We start from the raw sequence: 20501 nt of genomic DNA, 5'->3' as shown, positions 1-20501 counted from the left end.
TAGTGGACATTGTGCCATTAAACTGGCGTACTTTGCAATTTTCTGAGTAAGGTTGCAAAGCAGCTGATTCTAGCTCATCTTTCCCCTGCAGGTCTACAGCAGCCTGAGAGGCAAGGCAGCACCTTCAGGAAAGCAGACTGTACGTTCCACCTCAGAAGACTGTGCAAAGCCTCCTGGAAAGGAACATTCCCCCCCTTCAATACAATCTCTCGTTGTACCCAATGTTTCCTTCACATTTACAATTCCTATAGATTTTCAAAGTTTAAAAAGACTCCCAAAGCATTATCAGACAAAATAATAGTCAGGTCTTGGTAAAAGCCTATCCTCCAAAAGCCTTCTTCTTGGGCTAGTGCATTTTGCCTGAAAAGAGAATGGTCAATCATAAAATTGCTTTCACTGAGACCTGTGTTTGGACCATTAGCATGGACAAGTGCAAAAACTGTTTTGAATGGTCTTCATAGTGCACCTTTCAGCTCCCAAATCTAACCTTAACTGAGCATAGAAGGAAAGCACAGTCCAGACCAAGTAAGACTAAAGTTGTTGAAGTGCTAAATTTGGGAGATGCAGATTCATTTTCCTACTCAGGATTTCTCAAGAATATACGGCCAAGTCACTTAGTCTCTGCATCACAGTTTTCCATGAGCAAATTCAGACTAACAACTTCACCTTAGCTCAAGGCAAGGCTTGCTGTGAGGATAAAACATTAATGCTGCCATGATGTGTATTGTTTTTTTAGTGTCATCCATTTGCATCAATGTCAGCCACTTTCTAGAGAAATACAAGCCTTGTTTCTGGCTTGCAGCTTCTGAAAACAGCAGCTGACAGCCTAGAATTACAGATAGAAAGAATATTCACTAATATTCTGTTTAGCTGTGAAATGTACTCAAATACTGTGAAGACAAGTTGCATTAGCAGAAAGAGACAAAAACAAAATAAAATAACCTGAAAAGCAGACAACTTTCAGTTGGTGAAAAATACTTAACTTTTGCTTTTCATGAACAATCAGCATCTGCTTAAAAGACTTTACTTCCAGATACTTAACAGAGCCTCCTGACAATCGTAGCTTTTACTAGAAGTCCTTACTTGAAGTAAATTGCACTACTATTTATTATGGGGTATTTTGAGTTGTTAACTGCAGTAGAAATAGTACATAAATGGTACTGACATTACTGTGATTCTAAGCAATGAGTTTTCTGTAATTAGATTTCTTCATGAGGAAAGCTACAGAACTGACAGGAAATGTAACTAATTCAGGGAAGATCAAACTTGATAGCACTTAGGGATTTAGTAGGAAACATTGCTGCTCTGTCAAGAGAGAATTAGCAGGTCAATAACATCATATGCAAAACCAAGAATGCCATTGCCTTATGAAATAGAGAAATACAGTCCGGCTACCTAGAGAAAAATTGTCTGGACTGCCTCACTCCACCCTTCTGCTCTTGTTACTGGTCAGGAGTTCATGCTGTGCTTCAAAAGTTGTAAGTCTGGTGACAGCTGAACCAAAGTGGTATTGGCTTCTAGATCATATTTTGACCAGTTTTGGGGGGAGCATCGTGCACAGTGGGAGTGGAGAAAGGGAAACTCTTAACCAATGTTGGACTGACAGCCAGTGGAATATATCGCTGCAGAAAGCAGCTGAGTCTAAAAACAAAGATTTGGAGAGGCACTATACACACAGATAACAAATTTCTTGAATGATTACAGATGAAGTACTGGATACAGCCTTAAGAAAACAGTGTTAGTAGGCTCAATGCTGTCCAGCAGATAACAAGAGTTAATATGACAAACCATTCCCTACGTGCTACTGCAAAGCTGCCACAGCTTCTAACTGCTAGATGCTGTCCTCACTTGCATGGAACATATAAGCTTAGATAGACCTCATATTGCAAAAATAACCATTACATATGATAAAATAATAGTTAGCTCAGTACTGAGCTTTGTTCAGACCTTTCTCCAGTAGCAGACAAGAACTGCAGGATTGCAATGGATCAGGAAAAAAATCTCATGGAGCCAGAAAAAACTTCAGCAAGACAAGATGGTAGCAGCTTCCAGCAATTGCTCATGGTCAAAGGAAAGGGTTACCAGTTCCCAAACTTGGCTACTTCAAGCCATTTACAGCATTATTCCACTAAATAAAGCAGGGTTATGGTAATCCTGTCTTTCATCCTACTTACACACTCCCAACTCTTGTCTTCAATCCTCTTCTCAATACCACAACCTAGAAAAAGGTTCTTCCTTCACTTCTGGGCTCTTACTTTACACCTTTCCAATTACACCTGACAGTGACAGCAATTTCTTTTTCATATTTACAGCTTACAATTCCTACTTTTCTCTCACATAACTACGCTCTTACTAAACTAGCCTCCCTGAAATGCTAACAGTGTACTGTGTAAATGATGCCTTATACTTAACACCTTGCCTTGCATCTGGTGAGATGTATATAGTAATGAAAGTTTTGACTAGTTACATGGCAAATAGTTAACAGGCAGAGGTAATTTGTTTTTTTTTAGAATTTCTCAGCATGCCACAGTAGGTAAATAAATAACTTCTGATGTTCTCCCAAACTCTGCAACTTATCCATGTGGTAACTAAGTCTCCTTGCAACATCTCTTGCTTTGAGCATTCTCAGTGCTAAGAACAACTGAACTGAGGTCTCAAACAAAAGTACCGACTGTGACCCACATAAAGTCACAGCCAATACACTGTACAATTCTAAAAATAGTCTTACCTGAGGTTTAGTTTCTTCCTCATCCTTATAATAAAAGAGCTGGTCCCCACGCAGCACAAACCACCGCTGCTGCCAGTTCTTCATAATGCTCCTCTGTTTCTTCAGCCAGCCACACTTCAGCACACGTTCTTGAGGGTTAGGAGAGGAAGGTCTGGAGGGAGGCCCAATCTGTTCACCCATCACCAAACTCTTTGATCGGGCTGAAAAAGCAATTACAGAGAAAGTAAAATAATGAAATAAGGATGAGAACAAACAAAGAGAACAGACCACTACTTGCACTCTCCTTCTTTCAGTAGGAATTTGCTTTTCAGGGTGTACATTCAAGTTAATGACAGCAAAACAAGACAAACATCAACCTTTTGGTACTGCTCGCTGCAACAATCTTCTAGGCAGCACAGTACCTCCACTGCTCCTACTCCCTCTTCCTTCATGGCAAGTCATTACTTGCCTCCAGCTGTACATGGGAACAACAATATTGCTCTATCCAAAAGAAGAGGATGTGCCTAATGAGGATGTGCAGGTGTTGTGAGGGGGGGGTACAGAAAAGAGAACAGGAGATACTAAAATGACATTCTTACCCCCACTGCCACTGAGATGGTTGGTCAGTGACACCAGCTGCCACAGGAGGAAACAAACACGCACCAATAGAGTCAGAACTGAGAAAGACTCAAAAAGGGAATAGGCACGTAGAGATAACATAGCTATACAGTATGATTCAAGTCACCTGAGTCTTTTGAGCTTTCCAACTTTGAAGCAGAAAAAACACACTGGAAAAATTTCAAAAGGACAAATCTACTAGTCTGGAGTAGCAAATAATCGTATATTGCAAGTAAAAAGTGAGCCCTCTAGAATAGAAAGGTTACATGATCTCATAGGTCTTTTCCATTTCTACTTCCTTTGAATTTATGAAGTTATGAAGTATCTTATAAAAAAAGTTATTTACTATCTGAGGTCATTTTCCTTCATTAGAGCAAGTCTGCTCACCTCTCCTGTAACCACCCCACAGGAGGTCAGCCTGTTCTCTGACAGTTTTCCAGTTTTACAGGAAGAGGGCATCACTTTATTAGGTTTTTTTTAAGTGTAAAACTCAGTGGGAAACCTTGTCTGACATGCAGATTTTTTCCATTTCTCTAAGTTCCTAGGGTGAGTTCCACTACAATAAAGTTTGTCTCATGCCTCCATCAAGAAAAAGTAGGGTTCAACCTATAGCTACTTCCTACTGTAAGAAGTTTGTTTTCAGTTGTATTCTAAAATTTAATTAAGATGTTGAAATGACGTAAGACATGCTGATAGAGAGTTACAGCTTTTTCAGAGTTATCTTTCCCTTATTTTTGGCTAAAATAATTTGCTGAATTTAAGCTGAACTCACATAAAGCATTAGTTCCACATTAGTGAGATCTACCAGCAAACTTTGTATTTGCTCAAGTAACCCAGTACTCCTCAAATACTTATTTTTACATATATATAAAAAAAAAAGCTTAACACAGAATTCACTTAAAGTCAGGCTCTGACGTATCTGGGCTTATTCTTTAAGTTTACTCACTATAGTCTGAGCTCTGATAAGACTTTCATTCTAGCAAAGTATGTAAAGAATCGCTTGCCTTCCACAAAGCTAACTGAAGTCTTCATGCCTTCATACATCCCTTTCTGGCAACACAGTGCCCTCTAGCAGATGATTACAAAAGTACCACATACAACTTTGCCTGCTCCCCCCATCACTCTCAAGAAAAAGAGGATCCCATTTCGTGTGTATGCAGTAAGAAAGCAGACTTCACATTTAAATCTCTACTACAGAGGTACGTAAGGACTTAGTTGAAGGAACAGCCTTTTCCTCATCCCAGGACATGTTTTATAGCAAGGACCAAGCTGTTATCTGTGACAGTCCCAGGTTCCTTTCCACATTCATGTTACAACACACCTTTTTACAAATATCCCAAGAATTTGCTTTTCCAAATGGAACTATGTTTCTTGGACAGTGCCTTGGCTATTAACCTAATTAGTCTAATACCACCAAAATCTATACTTCAGGAAGCACCTCAGTCACCTCCACACTACAGCACCTCAGCACCTTCCAGACCAAGCATGATTCCCAGTAGTTTCCAAATTCCCTGTCTGCATACAGTTATATAAACCCTCTCCTACTCCCCCACTCCTACCCAACAGGAATTAGATTTATTAGATTTAACTGGAAACAAACTGCCTTTATTATATCATCTACATTGACAAAAACCTCACAAAAGACATCACCTAGCTTTGGCATAACCCACGGTAAGCCTTCCTTCACACACCCTTTGGGGTTACTTGCACAGCCCTGCCTAGTAACAATTTATTATAGCAAAGAGTTGAGGCTTTTGCAGTCAGACACTAGAGGATGTATATCCTCATACTTTTATTTTAAGCAGCACCACACGTTAGTCAATTGCTATGGCTGTTAATTCTTCACGCTGTCTTAGCTTTTCATTTCCTTAGAGCTTCTAGTCGTGACTGTAATAGTTAATTTCATTATGGAGATACTTAGCAACCTCATCTGTAAGTCAACAACATGGACCAGACAGACATTTTTAGAAGGAGGAATTATTTATGGCTATTAACGGCATTGACGTTGACATTGCAAGCTTCATGGAATACAATAATTGCATAGAGAGGTCAGAAGAAAGTTTTCAGATGAGTACAGCCTGCCTTTAAAGGAGCTGGTATCTCATAGTACTTGGATCAAAATACCTACTTTGATAATCCAATCCAGTACATCAAGCCCCTTGTTCTTAACAGTAGCTATATAAATAGATGAGCACTAAGAATATATAACAGAATTATGGAAACAGCAAAGCATAAGGAAGAAAACAAATCAATAAATCAGGCATACAACAACTCAGCAAATACTTTACACACTCTAGAGTTCTAATCCAGTAATGCCTTTTCAATAACTCCAAACAGTTTGGTTTTGCTCTCCACATTTTCATGAATTGATTATTGACTCAGCCACACAGAAAAGCATTAAACAGAAATCAATGTAGAAAGGATTCAAGCTCCCCCTGGAAAAAAGGTTTAGGATTCACTTGCACAGAGCAACAGTACTGAAATGCCAGCTACAGGACATACCCACTCAGAAGCAGGAAAAATGACAATAACCACCCAGTAAGTTTATTACAGACCATATAGACCCACATCCTTGCTGCCAACAACAGTGAGCCAAGCCTCTTTTAGGAACCATTAGACGGCAGGAATCATTAAATGGCAAGAACCAGAATTGCAGACATTGAAAATACTCCTGCAGCTGGAAGTGATGCTCCATATGGATGTTGTCATGGCTAGATGAAGGTGGGAGTAGGCACTGTGAGCAAAGACAGTGAGGTGACCAACAATGACTGCTGTACTAACACCTGGGATACACCAAGTAAGCTCTTCAAAACCCCCACACTTGATTGCTATGCCTTTAATAGCAAACTCAAAGATTATCCCAAGGAGTGGACAGACCAACTCAGATGGAGCCATGCTGCCATTCCTTACAGAGACGGGAATCCCTATCTACATCCCAGCTTGTCTAAAGTTACTCTTCAGTTCTCCTCTTCACCCCATTACCAGAACATCAGACACCTACAAGAGTCCTCTGCCACTCAGACCTGCCTCTGAGCAATACATATTACCACTTTCTCATCACCTTGTCTACCTTAAGCATGCACATCAACACATAAATTCCTCTGCTACACTTCTTCCCTTCTCTGTCCACACCATTCCCCTTTTCTGAGCACAGTTCTCACTGAAAACACTTCACAGTTTCTTCTTTCCTTTCCCCGCTCAGACCACTACAGATTTGAACAGTTATTGAGAACCTAACTAAAACAGACATTGAATTGCATTGACTTGATTGATTTCAATATCAATTAAAGTTGTGGTCTTTTGAAATTTCATAGGCAATAAGACTAAATCAATACAGTCATTAAACAGATTCTGGCTGACAAACTGTCCTTCAGTGAAGGCACTTTGTTCTAATGTTCCTTCAACTAATGACAGTGACACCAGCTATTATTTCTGATAGTCTTTATTTAAAACACTAGCCACAAAAGGAAGAGATCTTACACACTATAAACAATATTCTCAGTTTTTACTTAATTCAAACAGTGTCAAAAAAAGCTCCGACAACACAAGAGATACTGCATTTCCTTTCACCAAGTTGTAGGAAAAAATATTTGCTTCAGATTTGTTTAGTCTCTAGTACACATCTGTATTTGTGTTTGCATTTGATTGCTGAGATACCACAGCCAGCAAGCACAAATGAAAACCAAGACACTTCCTCAACAACCTGAGAATTTATCATCTTGAAACACAGTAAAGACATTAATGGAACAATGTTTGAAATGATCGGTGATAAAATGTATTTAGACAACTAGAAGGATATCAGTTTATATCAGTTTAAAGAAACTGGCAATGGCTTTTTGTTCTCTGAAGCCAAATAGAGTAGCAGTCTGCACTGAATCAAGATGCTGCTACACAGCCATGTGCTTGCTCACATTTTGTGACCTGGAAGACACATACTACATTTAGGAGTACTGCCATAACAACAGGTTGTGCTCCATTAGTTGTAGTCAATGAAGTTACACCTCTCTATTCAGAACATTATATAGAATATTCCGGGATTATAGAGACCAAGACAATGTGCTGCATTCTACCACCTTTCCTTGGTTCCTTGTGAAGCACTAATGCAAGCTCATGCCATCAAACTCCAGGAAAGATGTACTAAAGCTGTACCAGGGTGCCTGGCAAACCAGCAGGTTCCTGAACAAAGCAAGTCCTGCCCAAGGGTGCCAGCTGCAGAACAGAAAGGCTGCAGACAGAGTCCAACAGGGGCCTGGCGAGCAGACCCAGCCACAAGGGCTCAGAGATCAGCCAGAACAAGAGGCTGCCCAAAGGATGACTGCATATAAGCCAGCACCCTTGAGCTGGAGGATTTAGAACTTTATTGCAACTACTTGGGACTGCATCATCTCTCCAAACATGCCCAGGCAGGACTGGTGCATGGTTTTACAACTGAAAAATCTCAGATAAAATAGAAAAGCCTGGAGATGCTGCTTTCACAGCCGTACTGTGAAATATTTCACAGCCCAGACTTGGTTTGTTTTTTAAGCCATGCCAGCTGTAAAGATACAATGAAGAAATGCACTGCTGAGCAGCCTAGCTCCTTCACTGATAACAGGGAAAGGGAAGGCAACCACATGCCAAGAAGCTCTGAAGCATTAGATTGCATACATTCTACATACCAGCATGTTTTAAGGGTAAGCATGCTGACAGTACCTGGCAAAACAGGAGGCAAGATTTCCTGCTAGCTAGCAGGTTAGTACACCCACACAACACTGCTGTTCTACACATACTCCTTCAGGTACAGAAAACTATTTAACACTGCCATGCCCTGAGCTCAGGCTTCTTCCAAGGTTTACTAGCTCATGCAAAGCAGCACTCAAAGCTGCCCATAACCTTCCTAGAGTCAGAGCAGGCTCAGATATTTGCATCCATCTTCAATAAGCATGCAGTATTTCCTTTTAGAACACGTGGAACAACTCTTCTCCCTATACTACAGCATTTACTTAACACCATCGGAAACCAAGAAGGCAAGACACACTGGTTTGAGGGCTGCTGCTTTCCGAGTGGCATGAAGGAATTAATCTTGGTCTTCTGTGTAGTTCAAGACAACAGCCATGGCTTTTCACCACTTTACAAACGGTATAGTCAACTCTGTATAAAGCATGCTCTAAATCAGAAAAGTTATTTTATACTCCAGTGACCTGTGCAATATGACCAGGAGAACCGCTTATACTCATCAGTTACTTCGCAAAAGTAGGCAGCTAGTGCACCTAAAAAAGGCATTGGGGCCATCAGGCTGAACAAAAGTAGCAATCAGTTTGAATCTTTGCTATCTTTTAGAGTGACCCAAAGGGTCGTGGCTTCAATGAAATATGCTAACGTTATTTTGGCTAGATCTGAAGCAGAAAGTACAGCACACTGGGAGCAGACAAGCATGGTGGAGCAGCTGGTGTCCCCCATGACCCACACAATACTTATTTCAGAGATTTTCTTTTTGTCTCAGTAGTTGCATCCCACAGAATGACCATGGAAGCACACTGTACATGGAGCACATTTATTCATCAGAAACAATCCAGAACTATGATAAAACACCAGCCAAAGCACAACAGTTGGTTTAATGTTGGAAAAAGCCTTCAAGATCATTAAGTCCTACCAAAATGATTCTATGATTCTACATTAGGGAGAAACAATCAGATCTGCTTCAAAAGCATGCCATTAATACAAACCAAAATGGTTATTTATGTAGACATCCCTAACTACTCCAAATGAAGACACTAGACAGGATCTGCCCACTGACCCAGTAGCTTAGACTAAGGACAGAGACACATGCAGTAGAACAGACAGTAAATAGTGAAACTTTTGGACATTATAGTAACAGAGACTATTAATATAATGGCTCTTCATTGAAGACTTAGTTTAAGCCTTAGCTGTTGCACCCATCCATTCTCATCTTAGTTCTCCTGCTCCCAGTGTATCTGAAGTAACAGCACAGCCCTGTCTGTACAAGGCAAATGAAAATGTGTATCAAACAGGTAAGCAAAGCCCTTGCAAAGAAAAGCCTGTGAAAGGACAAGGAATAAAAACATCATTCACTTAGCACCATAACTACTGGCCTTTTAACCCTCAACACAAGATACAATGTGGGGGCTGTAATGGTTATGTTATATTTTCAGTACCAGCCAGTTTGCTACTGATCATGTAGCAGAAGCATGCATTAGCTTCTCTATAACAGAATGCACAAAATACATCACAGCCCAACCATTCAATTTTGCCTTTCATCACTCTTACAACCTTTTCTTCGCTAACACTGGCCTCCTTTCCCAATTAGAAATAGGATGAAGTCGTTTTGCATAGCTTGCTGCACATCATATTTTAAGCAAGCCATTCAGCATTGCCTTTTGCATGTATGTTCCTCGGCTTGGAGAAGGCTAGGTAATACTCTACTCTTCAGGCAAGGTTAGAGAGCTACAAGCTCCTGCTGTTAACTGAACACTAGTCACTTGAGTAATACTCATATGCTTTATTTATTTGTTAAGCACTGAAAGGGACACAAAGAAGCTGGATAGCCAGTCCATTATAACTTCATGCTATTCTATCCCAGTAGACAGCAGGTTCAGGTTAGTTTCATTACCAAGAGAGATTCAACAATTGTTTTTGTTTGTTTTCAGGAAAAAAAAAAAGAATAGAAAGGAGACAAAAGATATGATCAGCAAGAAGAAGAGGCAAAGATAAGTAAATGCCAGTAGGTCAGAGTCCCAAATTCAACATGTTGTGTCCTTTGTTATTGTTAAAATCACAGTTACAGACCATACCATTGGGCAGCACAAGTACAGAAACCTGTTCCCTCCAGAAGTCTGCATTTTCAGGTCTGCACCATGCACTGACAGTTCCCAACTGGAACCACTGCAGCAGACTGTTCAGAGGACAAAGCAGCACTTAGTTCATATCCATTTGCTGAGTCCGTTTAAAGCATGCCCTTACCACCAAAGAGCACGCAATGGGCTACAGAACCGTTGCAAAGCCAAGCACCAGCTCTCCGCTCCCACTGAACCTTGGCAGCATCTCTTGAAAGCTGCCCATCATCTCCATCTGGTTAGTTAGAACTGCCTACCTGACAAGCACTGCTAAACTCACACCCTACTGCTGGCAAAGCTCTGTAGTTCCTTGGGCAACCACGCTGAGCTACAGCTCACCGCTGCCAGAAGAGGGAAGTCTTACTCCCTTCTCCCTACACCCACACCACTCTTTCCTTCTGATCCACCCAGCCTTATGTTCCCACACTTCACTGACAAGCTCAGACCTTTTTATAAGAATAGTTACTCTCTGGAATGCCAGAAAGTCATCTCAGATTCCTTTTCCCCCGCTATTTTAGTGAGTCAAATCAGGTCACAGAAAGAAGACTGAATAAATAGCTTGTGCCCCCTCCACAATCAGTGAAAACCTCTTGTAATCTTCCCAGTGGGTATGGATTTAAGACTTCATTTTAAATAGTTTTCCTAACCGTGGTGGACTGAGGGGCAAACAAAAAATGCTGGCCACAATCACATTCATGGTGGAGCAGGGACTGTACCTAAACATGTACAGCACCAAGCACTGTGGGATCCTGGTCAAAGCTGCAGCTCTTCAGCACTACAGATACAGCACATAGGTCTGCTGCAGCGTAATAACTTAGTCAGTCATATACCCTGCATTCACCCATGTGTTTATAACAAGTGTCAATACCCATGACGTGCCAAGTACTTAGTCCATATTCTTCAGATACTGCAGTGGCTGCCAGTATCACTGATATCTTATACTAACCCGAGACATTTGTATGCCACTCTCCATAGAATATCACTTCCCCAAATTATTCTGAACTGAAAATGATAACTAGGAGTAGAGAAAACTTCGTCAAGGCCTTTTATCAGTAACACTGAAGTGATAACGTCACCCAGCCACTTTCAAGAATAAAACCTCCCCATATTCAGCAATAACATATTTCTCATTTCTTTTATACAAATATCACACAGGTATTCATTCCTACACTACTCTTAGGGCATTACACCAACAGCTCAATGTACATTTCAACATTTGTTATGGCTGTTTTCAGTGTGCAAACATCACCTGTCCCTTTCTCTGCAAAACAGGTCCCTCAGTGACTTGCCTTAGTGACAGGGTTATTTATTTGGGGGACAAAACTAGAAGAAATCCAGGAATTCTTACTCCTACATGTCTCATACTCTGAACACAAGTACCCAACTTAAATTATTTGGCTGTTTGTAACAAGATGTCACTAGTTAACACCATAGGGAGGGGTCCTCCTAACTTGGAGGTCTGCACAAGGTTAAGCATTAGACTGTGAAACTCCCTGCCTACAGTTCTCCCACAGATCATGATTGATCCAATCCTTTCCCCTGCAGTGTAACCACTTCACCTTAGAACAAGCGTATACAGCTTCCTCCTCATTTAACACCACACATGATAGGTTTTTTTTTCCTCTTTAACTTCAATGAGTTCACAAAACAACTATCCTACTGAAGCATAAGTTGCTTTTAATTACACGCATTAAGAGGAAAGATACTCCGAGCAACTTTTTTCAACTCCAGAGGACACCTAGTATCTCCTTTGTTAAGCTATTCATAAAGACAAATTTACTCTCTTTTGGGCATGAGACACACACAGAGAAGCTCTGTTGAAGGCAAACACATTAGAAGGACTGTCAGCAGCAGCCTCCCTCCCCCATTCTAGTTTTAAATACCTTAAACACATGCAGGCCTGGGCACGGATCCTTCCCTTTCCTCTTCCAGCTCACCAGATGGCTCATACTGCACCCTCATCAAGGGGTTCCCCCCTGCCATCATGGTGTGGGAGGGCCTTCATCATTGCCTCAAACTACCTCTGCCTATTATGCAGGGAGCTGGAGAAAACAAATCAAGCTGTTTGTACTGCTGTGCTTGCCTATTAACTACCACCAATGTAAAGGGAAGCCAGCAAGGAAAAATAACGTATTTCTGGTAGTAGCCTTGCAATGAAAAGGAATACATTTATACAGGCTCTAGGAGGAGCAGGTGACTGACCTCCCAGGAGTGAGGTGCCAGCATTTGTAGTGCTACCACTGTGTTCTTTGCCAGCCTGCACTCACTCAGCAGGTGTTTTACGGCTAAATTAGAAAGCCTATGGCTTTTTCGTTTTTAAATATTTAATTTCCCCCCACACACAGTTTATCTTCCTGGCAGTCCAGCCACCCTTCGAGCAGTGTTATTGCTCCTTCTTAAGGCCTCAATGCTTCCCCGGGAGGTGAGGCCATAGTTCGTTATTTCAAATTCAAATGGCGTGTGCCCAGTAAACTGCTGCTTGCCTGCAAAGTTTCAGGGCTTGTCCTACAGAAGGTGATCTCCTGCCTGAGCCTTCAGGCCAGGACAGAACACTATTGCCAAAAGCTTCACCTAATTCAGCACACACCATGAAGCCCGTGTGGAAAGAAAGAGACATCTCCACATGGACAGAGAGGCTCACCCCTCTGAACAGCCCAGGTCCTTCTTTCATGGATCGTACCACTGAGTAACAGCAGGAAGCTGAACCTCTCTCTCTGGAGTTATGCCCCAGTTATCAGTTTCTCAGACCTTCCTGTACACACACACAGCCACTGAACCAGACAACAGAGACAGAGCATGCCAGCTGATAATGCAGCTCTTTGCGCTGCACACCCCTTACCAAAATAGCAAAGTGCTAGGAGACTGACCACTACCAACAGGGCAGGGATAATCCCCTGCTTCCTTCACCTCCCTAGGGCCAGACACAGCACGCAGTGACACCCACACCCTGATTTGTCCACCCCAAGCTTCCCCCTCCAGCTTGGGGCTGTTCTTCAGGGCACCTACATGCAGCTAGTCCAGCAGCATACCAGGCTCCAGCCCCAATGCCTCCCTCAGCAGCCTACAGCATTTTCTTAGAATTTTAAGCTCAACCCAGCAGCTTTACCTCACGTTTCTCCAAAGCAAGGAGATGAGGCCCAGACCTCAAGCAGGGCTTGCCCCACAGTGCCTCAGAGGCTCCTTCTCACACAAGTTCACAAACCACAGGCCATAAACCAAATTGGTTTTGCCAGCATTTTACTCTAGCCTTTTACCCACATACCTTTCTAGAACACAACTCCTGAAATTGCCTCTTCTGCCTCAAAGGAACACTCTTTCAAGGAAGGGATATAGTAAGCCTCCTCCTTGCAGCTGGGCTCCCCCAGTGTAACGTTGGCCCTGCCATGCCAGCTGCAGCTAGTGACTCTGATTGCTCCACGCCATGGGGGCTGGTGTGCTCCCACCTGTGTTGGTGGGCTCTCAGGGGCTCAAGGAAATTTCTGTAGGAGTACACAGCTTCAGGGCTATTGACTTTGGTTGCAGGAGTACTAGGCTGGGTGTTATTGTTTGCCTGGTGAGATGGAGGTGCCAAGGTGCAGGCCACCCACATGCTTCGGAATAGCTGTGTGCAACGTCAGCCCCTCAAACCAGAGCTGCAGCATTGGGGCTGCAGAGGCCCTCTGAGTTCCTCTCCGCGGAGCTAAGAGGCTGCAGGTGCAAAGCTGTGGTTTGTGAAGGGGACCAGGTGTCTGTGAGAGTTCCCCTTTTCTGCCTCTCACTAGCCAGAGAAACAAGCTTTTCACGCAGCATGATTTTGAAGGGGGTACAGCCTGAGGAGCCTGCACTAGGCAGTCCTTGAGGTCTAGGGCTTGCCTCAGCAGTGTGGTGCTGGCCCCTGCTAAGAGAGGTCGCTGATATGGCAGGAATTGAGGGCAAAGATGCCCCCAGTTTGCCCTGTATGCCTGAGGAAAATAGCAATGTGACACTGAACTGCTCTGCACAGGGCAGCAGGAATGCCTTCTGTAGAGGACTCAGAAAAAAGCCAGAGGGTTGACCCCTCAGTAACCAGAGAAGCCAGATTGCATTTGAGACTGTTTGGCTGCCTCTGGGATATTATGAACTCTATTTACTTCACTGTTCCTAATGTCTTCTCTCTGTCATATCCTTTTTTTTTTCCCCATAAACTAATTTTCACACTTTTTCTTCTCCTTTGTGTTGAAATCTCATTTAATCACTATTTTTTGTTCCCTTGTTAGGCCTCATCTCAGCTTTTCCTGTTGCAGACTGTCTTGCTATTGGCACCTGCTACTGGGCCTATGTGGCTGATTCTTAGATGAGGCCCAACCCCTGGGACCCGAACAGTATCAGTGCTACTGAAGAATTATTAGCTGGCTTAGCCAAATATGACTCTGAATAAGCAGCATCTTCTGACAGAGTCAGAGGTCACCTTCACTGGTGTAAAAATGCCCTATTCATTTTCCAGAGATGTTGCACATCAAAGTTCGTTCCTAAGCCTGGCAAACTCAGGCTAGATGAGACCTTCTGAAAGCCATGACTGGTTGATAGCTTTCTCCTGTCATTAAGGCTTCTTGAAGAAGTGATTAATAACAATTTTCATTTAGACAGGAAATCTTTAAAGGGACGACTCCAATCACTCCATATTTCTGGTACAGAAATAAGTTGCTACTGGCAAACCCCACAATTTCATACCAGTACATTCATGTTATTATCCTGATGTCCTCCATCCGCTCAAGAACTAAGGTTGCAGGGTTGCATTCAGATATCTAAGCCCTTAGCTGGTGAGTTCTTACAGAGTCAGATGTGTCAGTCAGAGAATGGCCAGTTAATAGCTGCTGAATAAAAAGGAAGGATAATTCAGTATTCTTTCACAGTACACTAAACTTCAGGAAACTTGTTTCAAGTCCTAGCTTTGCCTTGGAATGTTCCCTAATCCACAGAATGTAAATGTTAACTGTGAAATGTAGCATATGCAAAGGTAAATCCATTACAAATTGTGAAGTTCTGTGACATGGTAGTGAAGTGTTGGCCACAAGTAATGGATTGAAATAAAATTATCAGTTCCGAATAGGCGTGTTGTGACTGACAACTTTGGAGATGTTTACATTAGCAAATAGTGCAGATCCTTAGGAGTGGGTTTGTTAGACAGTTAATGGCATGTAACTAATATCCTTACTACATATGAATTTTAGGGGGCTCTGTTTTGCACCAGTACTATTTTGATCCTATACAGGATCATCCCCAACAACACAATACATTCCTACATCCCTTAATTTTTTGGCTAACTTGAACATGTGTGTGCATTTACAAGATCACCAATGTGTCTTTTGCATGGTCATTTGGACATTTTCTTTCAGAACATATATTTCTGTTGAGTATTATATGAGAGTTTTCCCTGGGTACACAGATATGGTTATCTTTCCTCTATCCTGCCTCCAATCTTCTTTGAGCTTATAGGAGTCAACTATATTTTGACATGTCTTTTCTCCTTTCAAGTCTGTCTGGATTTAGCCAACCAGCTCACAAATTGCTAGGATGGAGACTGAACAATCATGTATCCTTAGTGCCATAAGAAAGCAGTTTAAGTATAGGGTATCTGTGCTCCGGTAATCAAAGAAACAGCACTTTCATTAAAAATACAATGACACCATTGCAAAAGCACTGAATATTAAAACATAGCTGTCCTCACTGCAAGCACATGAAGCTTACATTGTACATGTGCACACTCCCAGAAGGGTATAATAGTACTTTACCCTCTAAAGTCCCTCCTGGCAAGATTACTATACATCATTCTTAGAAATGTTTTAAGTATGTTAAAGCCCACTTTTCATTAAAATTGAATTATGATGAGTTTCAGAAAATAAAAAAAAGAAAGAGGGGAATAATGCAATTTTACGACAGGCGTGTTGAAGGATACCTGAGGAAAAAACAGCCTGCCTGCAGCAGGCTAGCTAGCTAAAATGTTTCCCATCATCTTTTCCAGTCTCTAACTTTTAATTAAACGGGGAAAAAAAAGTAATTCTTATGACTGTGAATAACATTTTCAACATACTGTAACATATGCATGAATGTGCAGCCAAACAGAAATAATAGATCTGAGAAGTGCAGACAATTCCATAATGTCAGACACCCACTAGTACAAAGTCCTAGTAAGAAGAGAAGGTTAGTTCTTCGTGCCTATGTAACTGAGACAGACTGTGCTGAAGACAGGAATACGGTAAAGAATCTATCATGTCAGCAGTTCTTTTGCTATAGAGAGCAATACCATCATAGCACTTATTAAAAAACAAATGTGCAAACTTGTAGCCAGTCCAGCTTCTATTGCCAAGCACATTTAAATGCAACTGGTCAGGTATAGTCTGTTTAAGAATTTTTGAGAAAAGCAGCAAATGTTTTGCTTCATTTTTTCATACCTTAAGAGCAATGAAACAAAAATGCATTCCTTGAGACTGAAGGATGGAGTCTGAAAACTGCTTTCCCTGCTCTCCATACTTAAAGTTCTCTTGTCTCCACTTTGGAAGACAGCATTTTTATGCCCCATCACAGTAAGTGACAGGAAAGAATGTGAGAATAGGAGATGTTTTCCATTGCAGTCACTTATTTCAGAATCCTGGACTCCGCCAACTGCTGTACATAAAACACTGTAGATGAAAAAATAATGTAAAATCCATTCAGGCCTAACCAGGATGAATGATTTTCCAGAAGGCCCATTTAGGCACATTAAGATTTCCAGGCTGTGAGATTTTACACCTTACTAGGCCTTATGAAAACAATGTACCTCTTAAATGCATGTGTCTGAGTTACAGATGCCAGCTTGCTGATGAAATGGCAGGGACTGCATTACACTGACAGTTACCTCTAGTAAGGCCAATTATCTTTGTTCCTATCACGGATACTGAGAGCTACACCCCAGATGTCAGACTCAACACTCTGAAAAGCCTGAATGTCTTTAAACCCGGGACCTACGTGAACAGATGCAGGGAGCCTGCAGTAAAGAGCAGCACATAGACAAGGTAGCTTGAGTAATTCAGCCACAATAAATCTACAGTAAATACAAGAACATCCCTGGGTTCCACTTTATTACTGCCTCCCATCACACTCCAGTGAACCCAGAGACTGTAGCCAGAGCATTCTTTTTGATCCCTTCTCATCTGCTCAGAGAAGTCATGCTGCCTCCCTTACACAGCTAAGTCCTCACTGGCAGAGCTAACAGCCTGCCACTAACCTGAAGTCAGTAAAGCTCATGCAGCAGCTTGTGGCTCTCCAGACCTTGTTGATGTTCACCATCAGCAAAAGATTCACGCAGCCCTCCTCAATGATTTGCTTGCTCACCTTTTACTACCTGAACCTTCATTAACAACCCCAGCAGAGAGGTCAGGGAGCATGAACAACCATTTTATATTCACTTCAGTCTTGCAAGGCGGGATGCTTACCTTCAAAGAAGCATTCAGCCATCTTCAGCACTGCCTGTTTGCAGCTCCTATGAATAAGAGCTGTAGAAGAGCCTTGCAGGATTAGGCCCTGCCTGGTAACTAATACTTTGCCAAGGCATTAAAAAAGTAGGAAAATTCCTTACATTTCAAAAGGCATCAAGACAGCTCTTTCCATGAGCTCTAAATTTACTCAGAAATAAACCTACCACTGCACAGTTAATAAACCAAACTCAGAGCAAACCCTGAGAGAATGAGATATATTGCTATAAATTGAAATTGAATCACAGAAGTACACTACAGTTTGTCCTCTGAGCATCAGTAACCCACAGGGATCTAGGATATGCCTCATAACTAGACTTCAATATATATTTATATTCTCTTCTAGATGAATTGAAGTGGAAGTACAGCATATAGTTGTGAAAGCCTGTTTCCTTGCTGTGCCACAGATTTCCTGTACCACTTTAGTCACATCAGTTAGCTTGTCTCTCATCAGAGCTACAACAACCCACAGGAATGCTGGATAATAAATGTATTAAAATACTGGAATAAGATCAGGCACCTCTTAGAAGGGGAATGGCAAAGAGGCAGCACCTACAAAAGATTTGCTGAACTTCTACAAAATTGTGCAAGTAAAATATAAGTAGCTATGAATTACTGTGGATGAGATTGTACATATAGAGCCCAGGTAGCAGAAAGCTTCTTTTTTTTTCTAAGATACTGCTATTTAATGGACTGTTGGTATTTTAAGGACTGTTCAGAGCAAAACACTGCTTTTACATAGATATGTATGACCCAAAGTGACATTTAGCTGGAAGTGTCTGGCTCAGAATCACAGCAGTTAGAACCAGTGACGCTTTCCTATTTTATAACGCTGGCATGGCAGAGGAAAAACCTAATCTTTACATACTCTTCTGTGTCTGCTTTTGCTGCTAAATGACATTAATCTGTTTTTGTGTCTGATGGGCGGGAAAATATCCTCCTGAGACTGCCATTAGGCTGTGAATGGCAATGATGCTCAACAAATGCCATGTCAAGCGAGGAGCTGGAGCAGCAGCAGCAGCAGATCACCCAACGCAGCCCCTGCCACAGCATCTCCTCCAGGCGAGCCGTGCCCAGCCCTTGCCGGTCGCTTTTCGAGCACGTCTGGAGGACTGCTCTAAGCAGCTGTTGCAAACCCAGGGCAGGTTTTCCTTCCTTCCTTCCTTTGTCCTTGCCAGCAGCTCCCACCAAGTGACTTTCCCCAGCGCCTGCATCCCGCCCCGGAGGGGCAGCGCGCTCCAGCAGCCTGCTGCTGCGAGGTGCCGCAGGTGAGCCTGCCACACCTGCCGCCAGCAGCAGAATTTCGGCATTACAAGCGCAGCATTAGCAACCCCCACAGGGGTGCAGTGACTCCTCCGAGTCCCAGGACGGAATCCAGCGCTTCAATTCCCCCCCCCGGCACCGCAGACCACGGCGGGGCCAGCCCCCTCCCTCCCACCCCTCACTGCCCGGAGCCTCCGCCGCCGCCGCTCCCTCCCCTCGCCCTCCCGGGGAAGTTTCCCGGTGGGACCCGTGGCCCCCGGAGGACTCACCTCGCCGGGCCTGCCGGATCCGGGGGCTCAGCATGCTCCCTCCCTGCCGGCAGCCTCGCCTCGCCTCAGCGGGCGGCCCCGGGCCCGGCCGCCGCCCTCCGCCACCTCGCTCGGCTCCCAGCTCTGGCTCGGCGGCGACGCTTCACGTGGGGCTAAATAAACCGTCATGCATTATTTATCCGGCCTCGAATTAATTCCCGTCCAAACTCAGCGCTGAGTGCCTCGGCAATTACTGCCGATAAATCACTAGCATGCAGACACGAGGGCTGGACCCGGCTCCTTCTGCTAATTGGCCGTGCATCGGTGTTATTAATATGCCTCTTCCAGGGAGCAGCGTGGATCCCGCATCCCCCCTCCGCATCTTCCTGCTGTCTTGCTCAACAGACGCTTCAACTCGCCAAGGACGGAGAGCTGAATCTCTCCCAGCTCGAGCTGGGGGAAAAAAAGGGCACAAAGCACACGCCGAGGAGCTTGTGCATCTGCTAAGGTTGTGCGCTGAAGGAAACACAAAGTGTGCTGGGCCACAGGGCAGCGGCGTGCGGGGAGCACCCAGGGGCTGCAGCCCTTCTGGGGAGGGAATCCACCAAGCACCCAGGAGCCGGGAGAAATGACAACAGTTACTGCAGCGCAGAACAACAGCTCTTCCCTGCACTGACAGTCTGGTGGGATGGGCACGGGGGAATGCCAGCACTCCATCCTAGCACCCATCGTTTCTATCTGCACTCCTTGCTAAGCTCTCCTCCACCCCATCCTGGGAAGGAGCAAGTCAGCAGTGGGGAGAGGAAAGGACCGTTGACAAAATAGTTAGGTACTATTAACTAGTATCTATAAACTCATAGTTGGATGAAAATCAAATCCAATTGACACATTCTGCCCTTGGGCTGCTCGTAGCATGAACCCCTTCCTCACCATCCCCATCTCTTGCCTAGCAGGTCCTTTTGCAACATAGAAAAAGTGGGCAAACATCTCCCTGGCAAAGTGCATGCTCTGCAGCATCACCCTGCAGGCTTGTATTGCTGAGTTGCACTGACAAAAAGCACCTGAGATTGGCAGCTTCTTTCTTTGCCAAGAAGATCCATCGTATCTTGGATCCTGAACACTGGCCATGAAGTTGTATCTCCAGCAGTGGAAGAGGCTCTCTGGCCCTCCACAGAGGTTGTACATAGTGTACAAGGGTGCAGCAATGGCAAAGATGCTTTGGACCTTTACCTGCTTTAGCTGCCAGTGGAACCAGCTGCTTAGAAGTGATCATAAATCTGTTGAGCTCACAACGGCTGTCTCAGATTTACACACCTGTAAATGAGGCTGGAAGTGGGATCTGTTTTGAATATACAGGCTCCTG

The 20501-nt window shown here is 43.3% G+C and overlaps 1 protein-coding gene across 9 annotated transcripts in view; it reads right to left on the bottom strand.

Annotated features, from left to right (window-relative positions):
- ARHGAP22 (Rho GTPase activating protein 22) overlaps positions 1-19614 on the bottom strand; it is a 151310-nt gene extending 131696 nt beyond the window's left edge. For 4 of the 9 annotated variants that reach the window (XR_010832988.1, XR_010832989.1, XR_010832990.1 and 1 more), the window contains exons 1-2: positions 19160-19607; positions 2729-2928 (exon numbers count right to left, since the gene is read on the bottom strand). Coding sequence is in view for 6 of the 9 variants with exons in the window: in XM_048069290.2 (XP_047925247.1) it covers positions 2729-2928; positions 19160-19193 (234 nt within the window). In the remaining 3 variants the exon portion in view is untranslated. Of the gene's footprint in view, positions 1-2728; positions 2929-12041; positions 12559-13264; positions 13288-13420; positions 13704-19159 lie in introns of those variants that run through there. The other 5 variants (XM_067000974.1, XM_048069294.2, XM_067000972.1 and 2 more) reach the window with 5 other exon arrangements.
- Between the last annotated feature and the right edge of the window lie 887 nt (positions 19615-20501).

The sequence above is a fragment of the Anser cygnoides genome, chromosome 7 (genome assembly GCF_040182565.1).
Source record: "Anser cygnoides isolate HZ-2024a breed goose chromosome 7, Taihu_goose_T2T_genome, whole genome shotgun sequence".
Taxonomy (NCBI): domain Eukaryota; kingdom Metazoa; phylum Chordata; class Aves; order Anseriformes; family Anatidae; genus Anser; species Anser cygnoides.
This window is presented reverse-complemented; position numbering and strand designations above follow the sequence as displayed.